This window comes from Xenopus tropicalis, chromosome 6 (genome assembly GCF_000004195.4).
Source record: "Xenopus tropicalis strain Nigerian chromosome 6, UCB_Xtro_10.0, whole genome shotgun sequence".
Taxonomy (NCBI): Eukaryota; Metazoa; Chordata; class Amphibia; order Anura; family Pipidae; genus Xenopus; species Xenopus tropicalis.
This window is the reverse complement of record NC_030682.2, coordinates 121,841,886-121,860,414: the sequence shown is the minus strand read 5'-3', so window position 1 is coordinate 121,860,414 and position 18,529 is coordinate 121,841,886. Positions and strand designations below refer to the sequence as shown.

General features: G+C 36.1%; 1 protein-coding gene across 2 annotated transcripts in view; it reads right to left on the bottom strand.

Moving 5' to 3' along the window:
- Positions 1–318: 318 nt before the first annotated feature.
- Positions 319–18,529, bottom strand: part of hnf4g (hepatocyte nuclear factor 4 gamma) — a 47,626-nt gene continuing 29,415 nt past the window's right edge. For both annotated transcript variants that reach the window (XM_004915166.3, XM_002939588.4), the window contains exons 3-10: positions 18,211–18,305; positions 17,144–17,250; positions 13,320–13,475; positions 9,837–9,924; positions 8,764–8,916; positions 7,347–7,583; positions 6,139–6,255; positions 319–1,538 (exon numbers count right to left, since the gene is read on the bottom strand). In XM_004915166.3, coding sequence (XP_004915223.1) covers positions 1,417–1,538; positions 6,139–6,255; positions 7,347–7,583; positions 8,764–8,916; positions 9,837–9,924; positions 13,320–13,475; positions 17,144–17,250; positions 18,211–18,305 — 1,075 coding nt within the window. In that variant the 3' untranslated portion in view covers positions 319–1,416. The remainder of the gene's footprint in view (positions 1,539–6,138; positions 6,256–7,346; positions 7,584–8,763; positions 8,917–9,836; positions 9,925–13,319; positions 13,476–17,143; positions 17,251–18,210; positions 18,306–18,529) is intronic.

The window sequence follows — 18,529 nt, the reverse complement described above, 5'->3', positions numbered from 1 at the left end:
ATATCTATCTGTCTATCATCTGTCCAAAAACAGCTGGACCTACACCACTAAGGGAGGAAAATGAAGCAATATATGTAGTATCAGGTCTTTGATAGCAATTAAAGATTGCATTGTTACAATCTACTGGGCAAAGTCCCAGATGCCCAGCATTAGCTACTCCAATGAATAATACATAAAGGAAAAGAACCTTATAATGAAAGACATAAGTGAAAAACAAATTGAGAAACAAGTTCTATTTGTGTGGGGCGGGGGAAAACATATAGCTTCTTTTGTTTAAGTTTCAGAGCAACATTAACTTGAGTAACAAATCACGAGACGTAACCATACTTCAGAGTTTATTTACAGCATATGTTGTTATTTATAATATACAGCAAATAACATGACAGTGCAGTCTATAAAATGTGTATTTGACAGTGTTCTCTAACAATTAAAATACACGTTTACAGGACAAACATTTGGAAATACAAGGGGAGAAGCACCCTCCGGTGTATAAAATCTTCTTCAGATTCATAAGGGGGCCTTCATGCCTGCAAGTACAGTGAGCAAAGCACAATTGCGCAAATGTGGCATTTTTTCCAGGAATTCCCTGGGGGAGTTGTGATGGGCACTTGCACTGCATTGCCAACGAGACACTTCTGCCCTATTCTTTAGATGCAACTGCAATGCACACAGTAAGGCACTGAGGGCACATGCATACAATAATAATAATAATATTTTACAATTTTACTTAACCGCACATCTACAAGCCTAGATAGCCGCGAGGGAGCCTTGCAAAATGCTAAAAAATGGCAGCACTTAGATATAAAGATGCAATTTTTTTCTCAGCAGGAACTTGGTGTGGGGAAAAAAGCTAGTGATTCAACATACTGGGGGGGGGGGGGGGGGGGGGGAGATCCTGACATATTGTCTCCCCAGTGTGTTTCCCTTATATATTAAGCCACCTAGAAAGTTTAATCTTGAACTGAAAGCACTACTGCTTAAGGGAACCATAATTGCAGCTTTGGTCATAATAGTTACATTTTTATTGATCATAAAACCCTTTATTCACATAAATTAATTACAAGAAACCTTTATTGCAGACTTCATATGGATGGTATAAATTAAACATTATACATGTTTATTAAATGCAGGCTTAAAAATTATTACAAAGAAAAACATAGAGCAATATACAGTACAGAATATTAATTATAGTAAATAAAATGAGCTCAAGACATTGGATACAAAATCTACATAATAAAACTTACATTTGTGGAACTGTAAAAGTATTCACAACAAAAACAAGCACATCCAGTTAATCCTATATGTTACACATATTTTCAGGTATCCCTTTCAAAATTCACTTACAATTTTTGGTTTTGCTGTTGGCGAATCTTCTCATTTATGTTCAGAGTTCCTTTATATATATTTATATATATTTCATAACTGTTTCTGCTTTAGGATAGACTGATGTGTGATAACTGTTGCATGGTTTGTGGATATTTTATAATGTTCCTGTGCTGATCCCTGGGGTGGAGAAGGTAAGGGAGTCTCTGGAGTAGCTAAAAGAAATAAATAACAAAGAATAGTTACTGTAAATGGCATAGACGAATTCATTGGTACTTTGGTAAAGGGTGTATTTTAGTGCAAAATCAGTAATTCTTGTATAATTTACCACTGACATATATTCAAGGCAGTGCTTTGTTTGTGTGGGGAAAGTTGGTGGACCCCTATTCTAAAGGAAATGGCAATAACAGCATAAAAGGTAAATTAAGTTAATAGTAGTCCACAGTCACTCAACAGAATGCACATAAAGAGAAACATCCATCACATAAATAGAAAAATGGCACGTTATTCTATACTCTGGTAACAAGAGACATAGATTACTATAATCCAGGGCCAGAACTAGGAGTAAGCAGAAAAGTCATGGGCATGTAACTCTTCTCCCTGCCTTTTACTAGTTCCGGGTGGCACAAAGTAAATAAATTGGTACACGGGTTCTTTTCACAAGTAGATTCATTTTGTTATCTGGAGATTTAATGGCATATGGTTTTAGTGGTGTTAAATATTAATGACCTCAACCCAATACCTTCAACTAGAAGAGGTTTCCCTGGAGCCTGTTGGTTTTGATATTAGGTTTTTGATATCTTAACGGATAACCAGGGCCCCAAACATGGATTTTTTATTGCTCCTTTCTCTGTGTTTTGTTGTTTTTTTTTTTTAACTTGCCTCCAACAACAGAACAGAGAAAGGTAGGAACTAACCAACATTTGAATGAACCCCCTACCTTTAAAAATATTTTAAAGAAGGAAGGGACTTAATTTTATGGAGTGTTTTCAAGTATTTTTAATGTATTACTTTTGAGGAAACTTGCATATGATTGATGTACATTTTGGTAGTACTTATGGAGAAATTCTAGGTTTTAAATTAATTGTCATCCTTCATGTTGTTGCTTAATAGAACACTAAACAAAACAAACACTATATTACAGAGATCAGGACTTTAGTTTGATCATCTATAAAATACATCCAAAAATACTGGCAAAAGGACAAAATGATCTGAGAAATAAACAACATTCTAACCTTTAAATAGGATACACTTTTAAAAGAATATGTTGAAAAGTAGTGTCTGCTGGGTACCAAATTTAAAACAAAAATTATATTTTAACATATTTACTTCAAAGTATTAGGCCATGAGTCCTATAATGTATGTATGTATGTATATCTTTATTTATAAAGCGGAGGTCCCTGCCCCGTAGAGCTTACAATCTATTTGGGAGGGTAACTAACAGACACAAATAGGCAAATATAAGTGCTGCATGTCACAGCGGGTGACACTACAATATAAGTGCCAGTTCCCAGATCAGGTGCTGGGCGAGTGCTCCAAAAGGCAGTCTTTAACTTTAGTTTTAAAAAGACTGAGGGAGGATTCTCCGGAGGAAATCAGGGAGGGCATTCCAAATGTAAGGGGCAGCAAGGCAGAAAGGTTTAAGGCGGGAAACCGTGGTAGTAGTGGGGGGCACAACTAAACGATTGCTCTGCGAGGAACGAAGGAGTCGGCCAGGAACATACGGAGACACAAGGGAAAAGATGTAGTGAGGAGCAGAGGAATGGAGGGTTTTGAAGGTTAGCAGAAGAAGTTTGTAAGATATTCTTTGTTTAATAGGAAGCCACGATAAGAACTTTAGCAGGGCAAGGGCCTGAACTCTCCTGGGTGAGAGGAGGAGAATTCTGGCAGGAGTATTTAATATAGACAGTAGGGGGGAAAGATGGGAGTTAGGGAGGCCGGTTAATAGCAGGTTACAGTAGTCCAGTTGTGACAGGATGAGAGCATGCATGAGCAGCTTAGCTGTTGCAGTAGAAAGAAAGGGACGAATTTTGGCAATATTGCGTAAGAAAAAGTGACAGGTTTTGACAGTGGTGTTAATGTGGTCAGAAAAGGAGAGACTGGAGTCAAAGATCACCCCCAAACAACGCGGCGAATCGATGGGGTTGATGAGGGTGCCATCAATAGAGATAGAAAAGGGGGGGGGGGGGGTAGGACCAGGCTTAGGCGGAAAGATCATTAGTTCAGTTTTTGTTAGGTTCAGTTTGAGGTGGCGTTGGTTCATCCAGTTAGAGATAGCCAGGAGGCAGTTAGAGATTTGAGTCTCAGTTTCAACTGTTAACGAAGGGGTTGACAGATAAATTTGGATATCATCAGCATACAGATGGTATTTGAAGCCAAATGAACGGATAAGATCTCCCAAAGACAGCGTGTAGAGGGAGAAAAACAACGGGCCAAGTACAGAGCCTTGGGGTACCCCCACATTAAGAGGAACTGGAGATGAGGTTTTGTTAGCATAGGAGACAGTGAATGAACGGTTAGAGAGATAAGAAGAGATCCAGGATGCAGCCTGACTACGGAGACCAATCGAATGCAGAATTTGCATCAGGAGGGAGTGGTCAACCGTATCAAATGCAGCCGATAGATCTAGGAGGATTAGTATGGCAAAGTGACCTTTGGCTTTGGCAACCTGAAGATCGTTTGTAACTCTGCACAAGGCTGTTTCAGTAGAGTGCGCAGGCCGAAAACCAGATTGCAGAGGGTCTAATAAATTATGGGCATTAAGAAAGTTATTGATACGGAAGAAGACAATACGCTCTAAGATTTTGGAGGCAAGCGGTAGAAGTGAGACAGGGCGGTAGTTAGAGAGACAGGACTGGTCCAGCGGGGCCTTTTTTAGGATAGGCTTGACACAGACCTGTTTGAAGGAAGAGGGGAAACTTCCAGAGGTCAGAGAAGAGTTAAAGATGTGAGTAAGAGCCGGAGTAATTTCAGGAACGCAGTGTTTAAGCAGAGAAGAAGGCATAGGGTCAAGAGAGCAAGTGGTGAGCGGAGCCGACAAAAGAAGGTGGGAGCTAAGACATGAAGAGGGGGGCTGAGGAAGGAGGAGCCGGTTTGTATTAGTAGAGGGGGGAATCTGATTGCGGATGGACTCCACTTTGTTCATGAAGAAATCAGCAAAGTCCTGGGGAGATTGCATAGAGTGAGGTAATGAAGTCTGTGAGGGACGTAGAAAGGTATTGAAAATAGAAAACAGGTGTCGCGGGTTGGATTTATTGTTGTTTATAAGGGTATTATAGTATTCCTGTTTAGCCTTCGACAGGGCAGAGTGAGTATTGGTTTCAATAGCATTTAAAAGAAGGATACATAATAGAGAAAGTCTATTGCATAGGACTTGCCCTGGGAAGAGCTATGCATGAATAATACTTTCAAGGGATTCTCAAGAGAACTTTTATTTCCAGGAGAATACAGGTGCCACTGCCTCAACAGTACTTGACATTGAAGGGAAAACAAGTGTATCCACCAGCAAAGAAAAGGATTCTCTACAATAAGATATTGTTGTTGAAGAATTTTCTACCTGAAGAAGATGCAATCACTGATTCACTAGGATAACTTAGAACTTTCTTTTACTTTTTTTTTAATTTCTGTGTGGACCTAATTTCGTCAGATTTGTTTTATCTTTTTTTTTTTCAAAACTTTATGATTGCCTGACCTAGGTTATAAAAACATATGAATCAGGGGAAGCTAATGATAACTTCAGTAAAATGTTGAACAGTAATGATTTGTTTGATTAACCTAAGGGTAATTATTGCCAAATATGTTGTGCACATGTGAAATAATAACATTTAGCCAATGTTATTGGAAACAAAAACACACAACATTCCACAGTCTTCTTTGTAGAAGACCACTGTCAGAAGGGTTGCAATTTTTCCAAACTATTGCATGCCCATCATTTGCGTAGCCGTGTTCAGTGTAGGCTTTCTGGGTGGCACAACTCCATATGCCATGACCCCACTACAAACACTGTATTTCCTGTTAACACTATATATTACACTTACTGCACTGGCATTTTGGTTTGTGGGAATGGTGAATCAAAGGATACTAAATTCTCTTCAACACAAATCAAGTAGTTATAGTTGCCACATAATATAGCTCCAATCACTTATATATTTTTTATTTGTTTGGGGGATTATTAAATTTACACTCTCCCAACATAGACTAGAGAAATAGTTTCCTCCACTAGTGGCAAAATGCCTAGGGGAGAAAATGACACTGCAGTCCTGTGTTGTGTCAGGAAAAACTGAGATCCTAGAGAACTGAGATCTGTTACTCAAGTACTAACAAAATTACTTAATATACTAACAAAATTAATATGCTTTCCTGGGTTCCTAATTTCTCCTGTCATCCGTATAAACATTAGATGCATATTTGGTTCTCTAGGATCAATGTTTTGGAAGCACCATTTAAAAAAAAAAAAACACGAGCTTTCACAATTTCAGCAGAAAACATGATTCTACTCAGCCATTTGTCTCTTTATAATTTCTTTTAAGTTTGTACTTTTTCATTTCAAGCATATTACAGATCTTCAAGTGCTCTAGGCAAAGTTTAGTTCTACCTCCCTGGTCTAATTTCTGGTGGATTCGATTTGATCCTATCTTTAGAGTACTGGAACCTAACCCAAGTTTTAATTAAATAACTCAATACTTTTAGTTCCCTTGCCAATGACCCAAAATATGCCAGGTCCTATGGCTAACTTTTACTTCTGGTTCTGTCAGATGTGGGTGATCATTATGTTCTACTATAGCAGTACAAATAATTATAGAGAAAAAAACTTACCAATCTGGTCAGAATGGATAGAAGCAGAACTTATCAATAGAGTCTGACCCAGCAAAGGGTCTTGAGAGAAATGAGGGTGCCCTTGATGATGAATATGACTTGCTTCATTAGCCGAACCTAAGATATATAAAATGTGTTGTTATGTACACATACAAGTAAAATTAGATGAATACTAAAGGGCAGATTTGTGAACAATCACAATTTTGAAAGGACTTAACAAAACTGTGATGAACTTATTTGAGATTTTTTTAGAAATATGCTCACAATCTCAGTTTTATGTTTCAATTAATTTTTATCCATTCACTTGTATTGAAAGGAACACATGGATTAATGATGGGTGGAAAGGAATTGGATTGGTGGTGGTGGACTAAAATGTTGGGATAGTTGTAGGAAGGGAGATCAACATTTTTGGCCAGTCATTAGTTCCTTCAGCCTAATGAGAATTGGTGGTTTTCAGCCAGACAACGCAAACACAACCAAAATGAATCACATTAATTCCTGTTGCTTCAAACACATGGGATGATCTTGCAAGATCCATGTGAGAGCTATATGAAAAAATATTACACTACTTGCTAAAATATGTTTTATTTAGTATTCCAATCACAATACAGAATTGTATAATAAGGTCTATAGGGGTCTTTGCTAATAAATATACTCCATAATATGCTATAATGACATAGTATTATCTACACTAAAGGGTAGATTTATTTTGCCACAATGTAACACAATTGTGATAAATCTATCTGAGATTTTTGCATAAGCACACACACACAATTTTATTTTCAATGAATTTAATCAATTCACAGGTATAGAAAGAAACAAATAGGTTAGTTATGGGTGGAAAGGAAATTGGTGTTAGTGGACTAATATTTTGGGGAAAGCAAAAGGAGGCCAAAATGTTTAGGGCAGTCATCAATAGGGATGGATTTTAGCCAGAAAATGCAAACACAAGCTTTCTGACCAAAAACTCTCAGTATGGGCATTCATTCCTGTTGCAATTGCATTCATTCCTGTTTCTGCACACATATGGGATGATCTTGCAAGATGCAGGTCAGATCTAGGTGTAAACATTAAGACTACTTGCTAAAATACATTTTATTTACACTACACTCACAATAAAACAAGGATGGTTTACTGTAATAAGGTCTTTGGAGCTTTTGCTAATAAATATGCTCCATTATATACTATAATGACATAGTATAACTTACCTCCTAATAACATTTCCTGGAGAAGATTGTCAATCTTTACCATTCCAAACAACTTAACAAACTGAACCTGTTCAATCATCTGCCAAGTAATACTCTGTAGTGTGGGTAAAAGTAGAAGCAGTTCTCCAAATCTTCCTCTTGAATCATATTGTCTGTCATTAATGTAATCTTCCAAGCTGATTTGAACTTGATAACGCATAGTCTTAATCTTTATAGGATCGCTTAGTCCTTTGGCATCTGGAATGAACAAAAAAAATATATATTTTTTGTGCATTTGAACTTGGTATGACCGAATGCATCAAAGTAACTCAATTACTTTGCAATGTCTACAAAGAATAAGTCAGTGGAGGTGGTTTCATATCAGATGCAAAGATATAAGGAATAATGTACCTCTTTTGTAAAATATGAGGAAATTAGAAGTCACCTCTGAGTTCAAAGTTACCTAGTGGAACTATTCAGTGACTTTTAGGGGCTGATTTCTCAATGTTTGAATTCAATTTAAATGCAAAAAAGTTTAAAAAATTCTAAAAGCTTGTAGGTTCATAAAGAAGTTAATAGGAATTGTCATAGGCAAAACATATCCGATATTTTGTTTTTCAAGTTTTTTGTTATTTTCCATTTTTTTAGATTTTGTATACTCTTTAAATATAATGTAAAAAACATGAATTAGATGCACATTTGTTCACAGTTTAATGGGATTTTTATATTCAAAAACTCTAAAATTCACAAATTATAATAATAAGTCTTTCAATGTCTTTGTATTTTACAGTAGTGGGTATATTATCTTTGCCCTGATTCTAAAACTAATATATTGTTTATTAATCTGCTTTGCTTTAAAAAAAATATATTCATTAATAGATTCAGCATCAAAATTCTTGGGCAGCCTTTAGAGTTGTAATCATCGTATAAATGCATTCAACCTTTTTCACGAAACGGCGAAAAATTCACGAAACGCATTTGTTGTGCAAATTTTTTTGTCGCCCGCATCTTTTTTGTCGCCCCCCCGCCCTGTTTTTTGTCACCCACATCTATTTTTTGTCGCCCGCAATTTATTTGTTGCAACAGCGCCCATTTTGACGCGACTGCACCCTTTTTTGTCGTGACCGTGCCCATTTTGACACGCAACAAGAAAAATAGCGCGCAACAAATTTTTCAGTTGCGAATTTTCACGGAAGTGTCATGAAACTATTTGCCAATGGTGAAATGCAGAAATTTGTTGCGAATCCATGCCTGGCAAAAAAATGCACTCATCACTAATTACAATGGGGTACTTTATTTACTATATTAACTGTAGAGATAGATAGATAGATAGATAGATAGATAGATAGATAGATAGATCGATTGAGAGATAGACAGATATATGTAACTATGTAAATAAATGCATTCCAAAAAAAGTTATATGATTGGAAATAGTTACCTGGATCAAAAAATACAATTGCTTTTAAGCATGCATACTCATTGTCATCTATCTGTATTTCTTGGAAAGGCAGCACAAGTTCATCTAATACTCTGCTGGCTACGCGACTTATTTCCATTTCTGAGCAATTCCGGTGAATGACATAGTTGTTACCTTATGGAAATAGAAATATTATTTTGCACGTGAATGACAAACACAGGTGTAGTTTACCTAAGTGTCAGTTAACTACTACAACATTTCAAATGAAAATGATTTCACTTTAATCACACTCATTATTTTACCATCGACTGGTATATTTTATTGAGCTGTAACTTTTACAATGCTACATTGACTAAATTATATAAGACTGTGTTTTGGATTCTTCACTATAATAAGTTGCATCAAACTTGGTGTTGTAATCTGACTGGCAACATTTTTTGTGAATCTGCGCTGCCATTTCAGCATGTGTTTTGTCTTGGAAAAATAAATTTCGCCAAGGAAAAACATCCACTGACTTGATGGATTTGGCGTGAGAAAAAAACTAGAGAAAAAATACCTATTGTCTCCAATGCATTTGGGGTGAGATTAAACTTGAGAAAAAAATGCCTGTTAAGAAAAAACACCCATTGACTACAACGCATTTTGCGTTAGAAAAAAACTCCCATGAGGCACCCTCCCATATATTCCAACTTCTGTCAGGTGATCAATAAATGGGCAACCACTTTTAGCTTTAGAAAGCAGGTTCCAGATAAAACAGTCACTGTAGAAGTTGTCTAATAAAATACTAACACTCATCAGATGAAAGTGATTGTAGGACTGGCCAAACCGGGGATGACTTTGACTTAGTTGGCCAGCTTGAAGTATATTGCAATATATGGACAAACAATCCCTGTTTGATTAAGTGTTTCTTGGTAGCTTAATGCACAGATTATCTTAATGTCCTATCATGTATATAAATATATATATTTATATACATGATAGGACATATTGTTAATTGTGCTTTTATTAAAAAATACTGGTTTGTAATCCTGTTACCTCCCTGTATAAACTTTTTTTGTGGTCATCCAAGTAGGGTCAACATAACATGCACTTACCTAAAAATAAAATATCTTTGAAAACCATAGATCGTTTGGTCACCCCCAGCAAGAGCTGTTCTCCAGCGTGTGCTCTCAATAAGGCAACCTTTGTAGGAATAAAAATAAAGATAAGAATAATTCATTAGCAATATATAAATTAATGAGCTTATTATTTGTTGAGTTTTGTGAAATGTGAGAGTTTTTCTCTACTTTAAATAAACCACAATTTAAAACAAAAATAACTCAAATGTTTGCTTATTTATTAAAAATAAATATATAATAATACAGGTATGGGATCCCTTATCCTGAAACCCATTATCCAGAAAGCTCCGAATTACGGAAAGCCTGTCTCTCATAGACTCCATTTTAATCAAATAATTCAAAATTTTAAAACTGATTTCCTTTTTCTATGTAATAACAAAACAGTACCTTGTACTTGATCCCAACTAAGATATAATTAATCCTTATTAGATGCAAAACAATCGTATTGGGTTTAATTAATGTTTAATTGATTTTTTTGTAGACTTATGGTATGGAGATCCACATTATGGAAAGACCCCTTATCCGGAATACCCTTGGTCCCGAGCATTCTGGATAATGGGTCCTATACCTGTATATTAGAATCATATAATAATAAATATGAAAAATGTAATTGAATAAAATTGTGTAAAAAAAAAACTTGAATGCCTTGTATTTGTGAGATTACAAGTTTAAAAAAAAAACTCAAAAACCACCAAAAATCTCAAATTGCAAAAATGGCTTGAATTTTGCCTAGGGCAACTCCCATTGACTTCTACATGAACTCACAAGCTTTTACATACCAAAGTATTATATTTGAGTTTTTCAAATTTTTGCACTTATTAAATATCAAACATTCGATAGGGACCTTTTTAATAATGTGGATCTCCAAATTTTTAGGGTACTAAAAAATTTTTTAATTTTAAATCCATTAGGATTGTGTTGCCTCCAAAAATGATAAATTATTAGACCCCATTTTAAACAAATGCATCACATTTTTAGAAATGATTTATATTATCTCTGTAATGATAAAACAGTGCCTTGTTCTTGACCCTAACTAAGATATAATTAACCATAACTGGAGGCAAAACCATCCTACTTGGGTATATTTAATGTTAAACTTATTTTTTAGTAGACTTAGGGGCACATTTACTAATCCACGAATCCGAATGGGAAAAATTCGGATTGGAAACGAACATTTTGCGACTTTTTCGTATTTTTTGCGATTTTTTCATAGCGGTTACGACTTTTTCGTAGCCGTTACGATTTGCTCGTATATTGTTGCGACTTTTTCGTATTGAGGGCTCGTAAACGGCGGGCAAAACTTTCAGACTTGCATGATTTTGGAAGCTTCCCATAGGACTCAATGGCACTCTGCAGCTCCAACCCGGCCCAAGGAAAGCCTCCCATAGGGCTCAATGGCACTGTGCAGCTCCAACCTGGCCCAAGGAAAGTCTCCCATAGGGCTCAATGGCACTCTGCAGCTCCAACCCGGCCCAAGGAAAGTCTCCCATAGGGCTCAGTGGCACTCTGCAGCTCCAACCTGGCCCAAGGAAAGTCTCCCATAGGGCTCAATGGCACTCTGCAGCTCCAACCCGGCCCAAGGAAAGTCTCCCATAGGGCTCAGTGGCACTCTGCAGCTCCAACCCGGCCCAAGGAAAGTCTCCCATAGGGCTCAATGGCACTCTGCAGCTCCAACCCGGCCCAAGGAAAGTCTCCCATAGGGCTCAATGGCACTCTGCAGCTCCAACCTGGCCCAAGGAAAGTCTCCCATAGGGCTCAATGGCACTCTGCAGCTCCAACCTGGCCCAAGGAAAGTCTCCCATAGGGCTCAATGGCACTCTGCAGCTCCAACCTGGCCCAAGGAAAGTCACGATACTGAAGCTTGAATGAATCCAAAACCTTCATACTCGGCGCGATGGCTACGAAAAAGTCGCAGCAATTTGCGCAAGTCATAACGCTAAGAAAAAGTCGCGACAATTTATGAAAAAGTCGTAACGGCTACGAAAAAGTCACGACAATTTACAAAAAAATCGCAAAATACCGATCATAAAAAAAAAAACACATTCGGACACTTTTCGGACGTTCGTGGATTAGTAAATGTGCCCCTTAGAGAATGGAGATCCCAAGGTACTGTTTTTTTTATTACAGAGAAAAAGGAAATTTTGCATTTTTTTTTTTGGAGTCTATAGGTGATGGCCATCCCATAATTTGGTTTTAGGTTTCTGGATAACGGATGCCATACTTCTATTTTTTAAAAGTTTCATTCTGTGAGCAAAATTAGTCATCAACAATTGTCATTCAGATCAATTCATAATGATCATTGCAAATAATTATATAAAATCTGAACAGATCAATGTTGTTCAGAAAAGATAATAACATAGTTCTCAACAGAATAATATTGTTTCTATGGCATTATATATTTGAGACCAAATGTTATTTTGGAAGTCTAAGATGATGATTTCCTGAAGGCTTGGCCTAAGATAAGTAATTTTAAACAGATAAGTTGAATTGTACAGATTTTTTTTTTTAAATGTCACAGATCAATTACAGAACTGTCAACCAACCTCATGTCACGAGGGAGATAATTATCTACTCCACACCTTATTAGGACCTTATTTCATGTTATAATTTGGTGTGAAGAGGAATTTGGATCTAAAAAATCAGGACTGGATCATTATCTCCCTTATGACATGGGGCTGACTGACAGCTCTGCAATTAGCTAGGAATGGTACTGGAATTCTGGAGTATTTCCCCATATGATGTTTGATAAATCAAGCAGTGATGAGTAAATCTGTCCCATTTTGCTGAAAAATGTGTGAAATGGCAAATATTTGTAAAATGCATTGAAGTCAATGGGTGTTTTTAAACAATGACATTTTCCATTCTGCAAGGTTATATATTTGTAGCCATGGGCTTTTTTTCTTGGCAAGACCTGGCAAAGAAATTTGCTTATCACTAGCACCATGGTCATGGATCACAACGATAATTATAAGTTGTCACAAGTAACCCTTGACAGGTCATGGCTCCAAAAAATTGTTGCAGAAAGATTAGTAAAAGCAACCAAAAACATATGCCCGTCATAAGCCATAGGCCTAAAGTAGCAGATATACTGTATGTTTATAGGAGCCATGTAAATATGAATTCTCAAACATGTTTTCATCTTATTAAAACATGGATAGAAATCATTAAAAAACAGCAGCAAACACCAGCCTTAGCTTAGACAATAAAACTATATGTGTATATCATGAAATTCCTTGAACTCATGCACAATTACATTTATGGGAAAATTCTCTGGAAACTAATGAAGTGACCCATGGCAGGTCAACCTCAAGACCCTTAGCTGTTCTTATAAACCCTATATAGGTTTTTTATGTGTTACATGCATGTTTGATATGTAAGTTGCACCCAAACAATTATTACAGGTGATCATATTTGGTGGGACTACAAAATATTTCAACATAATGACATCATTTTTTTTACCTGATCATCCAAAGGCAGCTCACAAAAGGCAGGGATGTATTTTGCCCACTCAACTAACACCAGCAGTTGCTCCTTCATGGACTCGCAAACATCACTAATACTTGCAATTTTCTTAGTATTTATTTCTGTATTTGCATCTGGGCTTGAGGCAGTGATCTACCCATGTTGAAAACCAAAATAAAGAAGAGAAGAAAAATACAATTAATAAGGAAAACTTAACTTAAAAACCAAAACCATATAAAGTAGACAATGAAACTTGTAAATTTAAGCCAAATTGAACTTTTTCTTAAGGCACCCAACCATGATCTTGCGATCCCTCTGTTAAATTTATTTTAAATTTTATATGTCACTTGTTTAAATCAAGAGGAGTGTTTTTTTCTCCAAAAGAAGTTGCTGGATAAAACCAGATGACCATCATTTTCAACATAATTTTGCCAGTGCTTTGATTTTGTTGTTTTAGGGGCAGGTCTATTAAAATTTGAAAAAGAGTTTTTACTGCAATTCACATTTTTTGCTCATCAACATCGCAAATTTGAATTTAAGTTTCTGAAACTGACATTTTCGAGATTTTTTAAACTCAAAAGACTCTTTTTTTAAAGTTTTAAGCTTTAGTTTTTGATTTACAAGTATTTTAATACACAAGCAGAGTCAAGATTTTCAAGATTTTCTTCTGAATTTGAAAAAAAAAAAACCTAATTTTTCAGACTCATTTTTTCCCTTATTTTTATTTTTAAGAAGCCATGAAAAAACTCATTTATATGAGTGGCAGCAATTTACCAAAAGAGCTAAACTGAAAAAGTACGAAGGGAAAAAAAGTGGAAAACTGTAACTTTTTTTTTCATATTGTCGCACAAAAGCTAGCCCCCCCACCCAAAAAAACCTCTAAAACTACAGAGTAAAGAAAGATCTTTTAGTTGTAAAAGGTACATTGACTTCTACATGATCTTGACAGGTTTTAGATGGAGTATTTTTGGATTCAGAATTGTCAGTTTGTCGCATAATAAATCTTGTTAAAGTTGTGACTTCTTTTTCCACAACTTTTTCAGGTTTTTGGCAACAAAAAGCCCAATCTGAAAAAGTCATGGATACAAAATACCCGTCAAAGGAGCAGGTTTTTTTTTTCTCATCTCTAAAAAAAAAGTTCATTTTCTACGAATGAGAGTTGCTTTTCAAAAGATGTGAACTGAAATATGTGGAAAAAGTCATGAGAACTGGAATTTTTTCGACTTGTCTCACTATAACCACGCCTTTTCGTATTGTCGCACAAAAGCCAGTGTGAAAAAACCTGAAAACTTCTAAAACTACAAAGCAAGAAAGATCTTCCAGTTGTAAAATGGACATCTGCCATTGACTTCTGCATGATCTTGACAGGTTTTATATGGAATATTTTCAGAATTGTCACAGTTTTGTTGTATAATAAATCAAGGACTAGGACTTTTGTTCCACGACTTTTTCAGGTTTTGGCGACAAAAAGCCTGACCCGGAAAAAAATTTTGGCTTAGAAAATTGCCCTTTGATTATTTATGGATTAGTTCACTTTACTTTGGCAAATAAAAATATATAGCAGCCTCCACACATATTAGCACACGCAAAATAATGCATTGGACGCACATGCGTATTTGAGTTTATTCCCAGCATGCCTCCAACATGATGTCGTTTGTTTGTTAGGAACTCAAATAGCATTAGCTATGCTTTTACAACTTGCGCTGCAAGATGTTTGAAGAGGGGATGATATGAATCTCACTTTATCTAGGCCTTGACAGAAAAGTCAATAGATGTTAAAAAACAATACCACTGTCTCTCTAATATTATTGTGTAATTGTTTTATCAGTAAAGATTTTTTTTGTTGCCTTGTTTTTCAATCCCTCACGACAGGAGGTTCCATAATATATATTATATTTCCTCTGATATAAAATCCTTTGATATTTATTTACCTTTAGCTGTTATGACTGTGGCACATGGATCACTTTGTTCACTGCTATTTGCCCTATGGCACAGGTAACAATTCTCCACTGCATATTTTTGGGTCAAAGGGCCAATAGGTCAGATAATGTGGGGGATCAGTGTAGTTTCACTTGAAGACTTACAGATTCTAACAACTATATCCTTATATACACATTTAAGCACAAAGAGACACAAACTTGCCAGGGGAACAGTTATCCACCATCTGACCAGCGCAGAAGGCCTAGGGGGCACTCTAAGTAGGGTTTTAAGAGGGGGGGGGGTTAATTATGTTTCTGAGGAGGAAGGGAAGCACAAAATATGCTATTGCATGCCCCAATATATCTAACTGCTTAAAAAAAATTCACCAAGTCTGGCTGCAGTGACTTGCATTTAAATCCTTAAATCCTTCTGCTGTGTGAGCCGACCCATTACCCCTCCAGTGTCGTCGTATAAATACGGCCCTGGGTACACCCCTGTTTTTCCATTAGCGCATGGGCAATACACATATGGGTGTATTTATTAACATTGAAGACAAACATCTCAGATGATGTTGCCCTTAGCAGCCAACCAGATCTTGTAAGTGACCGTTCAAATCTAATTGCTGATTGGTCACTGATAATGTTTGTCTCCAGTGTTAGAAAGAAATATGCCTGAAACTGGAAGCACATCTCTGCTCGAGCTTAAATAGATTACAAATATATATATTAGATAGATTACAAAAATAGATATTTTATAATGTGGGACCCAGCAATTTGAATTGAAGGCTTAACAAACTTGGCTGGGGAAGTTTCTTAGCTGTCAGCACAGCCCCGGACGACTGGTGAGGGCAGGATGGTGGATTTGCAGAGCAGTTTCTCATTAAAGCCACCTTTATATTTAATTAAACCGCAGCCTCTGCCATGTCAGCTCTCAGAACATGTCAGAACTTTGCTGCGAAAAATGAAAAATATCTTACAAGTCAATGTTAACTATGTAAGTAAAGTAATGAGTTCTTAATCAATGTAAATGCATTTTTCCCCATTAGAATGACCCTTGGATCTCTTTCTAAGCACATCAAATACAATTTTAGAACTTAAGAAGTTTGCTGGCATTAAAATAGCTCTGCCATTGTCCTTCAGTTGTTACATGATATAAGACATTTAGGGGGCCATTTACTAACAGCCGTATTTTTTTTTCTGATTCAGATTGTTTAGCACTAAAAGTCGCTGAAAAATAGTCACGACTTTCCGAGATTAACTGTGCAACAATATTGCCACAATTCCCAATTGGACAATTAGCCATATAAAACTTGTTGAGTAATGATGGGCGAAATGTTTCATCAGGCATGGATTTGCGGCGAATTTCCGTGTTTCGCCATTGGCGGATTGTTTAGCGAAACAGATGAAAAAATTGTTACAAGAATAGTCGTGGGCGTCAAAAGAATAGTCATGCATCAAAAGAATAGTTGTGGGCATCAATTTTTTTTGGCACACATAATTTTCGCCATTTCGCGAATCTTTTGGAAGATGCATGAATTTTTCGCCAAAGCGAAACAGGACAGATTCACTCATCACTATTTTTGAGATCATGTGGAAGTTAATGGCTGATGTCTCTTCCCTTCCCTGAAAGATCTTTCTTTCTTTGCTGTGCAACTTAAGAGGATTTCGGATTTTGGTGGAGTTTTCGTGACTTTTCCCACACAGTTTATTCGAATTTTTAAAAATAAAAAAATGAGAAATGTTAGCGTTTTAGTAAATCTGCCCCTAAATGATATCAAATCGGAAATACAAAGATAAATATTTGACATCTATCCAACCTTCCATCTGTTCATCTATTTATCTTTCTTCCATAATGTATTATTACCCATGGCACATGTTAAAAAAAGTCTAATTGTTCTGTACCTGCCGAGAGAGAACCTCTGCCTGTGACAGTGTGTTAATGGAGGGAATGATGCTTCCTTCAAATGCGCTTTTCCGCGTGCTTATCCGATCTCTTTCATTTTGAACTGCTGCAATGAAATATATAAACTCTTACTGTCCTTGTAACATGTTGATTTGCCTCAGAGTAAGTACACATATAAATGATTAACCAACACAAGCAAACACAAGACAAAAAGTGGTTAATGAGCATAGGTTGGACTAAATATTCCTAGTTTTACAAGGTTGTCATAGAATAATTAAAACCCATAACACCTCTATTAAGCCATGTTTAGTGAGAGATTGTAGCATTTAGCCACAGTGCACAGAAGCTAGTCTGAGTTGTACCACAAAGTGTACAAAGAAAAAATAAAGGCCAAAGAACAGTATGAATAAAAATACTGTGTTGTATATATTGAATTTATTGCTCTTATAACAGTAATAATGATTTGTCGCTGACTCTGCACATGATCAGTGTGCTCTGGGCTCAAGGGGTCATCAGAAAAAAATCAAAACCTTAGCAGAAAATTAGGTTAGGCTTGTAATAAAGCATAGTAAATCATTCAAAATATGTTTAAAAATAGACATGAAAATATAAACGTGTTATTTTGGAGCTTTTCAGTTAACAATAACTACAGAGCTATTAACAATTAGACAGAGCTCCTAAACAAAGGAAGCATTAGATAGCATTTCAAAATTCTTTGTTTTGCAGCTCTGTATTATGGAATATTAAATTTATATGCAACCCATTTTCAAGTTTCCTTTTCATATGCCTTTTCCTCTTTAATGTCAAAATGATTAGCTTGATCAGAAAGCCAATGCAAAATAAAAAGCATGCTGTATCGAATATGACCACTAGATGGAGTCATGTTACCAGACATCTGGAGCAATGTTAGCAATTAGCTAATCAGCTTCCAACAAATGAAAATTATGCAAGATAACTCCTAACAATAAAAATACCGTTTTCCATAAAGTCACGTACAATTATTACCCTCCTTGAAACATATTGTATTGTTATCAATTTTTTTCACACATAAAAAAACAAAAAGTACCTTCTTTCTTCATTCCAGCCCTGAAACATTTTTTTAGACGGCAATATCTGCACTGATTCCTTTTGTCTTTATCGACTATGCACTGCCGACTAAACCTGGTAAATGCAAGGCAAATAATTAATTTGAGATTATTCTCCAAATGTTGTTTTAGAATATTTATTCAGTTTGCAGGGACACAGGCACAGGACTCTGTAAATGCATTGTAAAGATATAAAATACAATTTTTTAGTGTTTGACACTTGTTCTTATTAATATTGTGGTTGTGAGAAATTGTTAAATGCATAAAAGTGTATCACACGTGTACTGTGGCTACATTTGT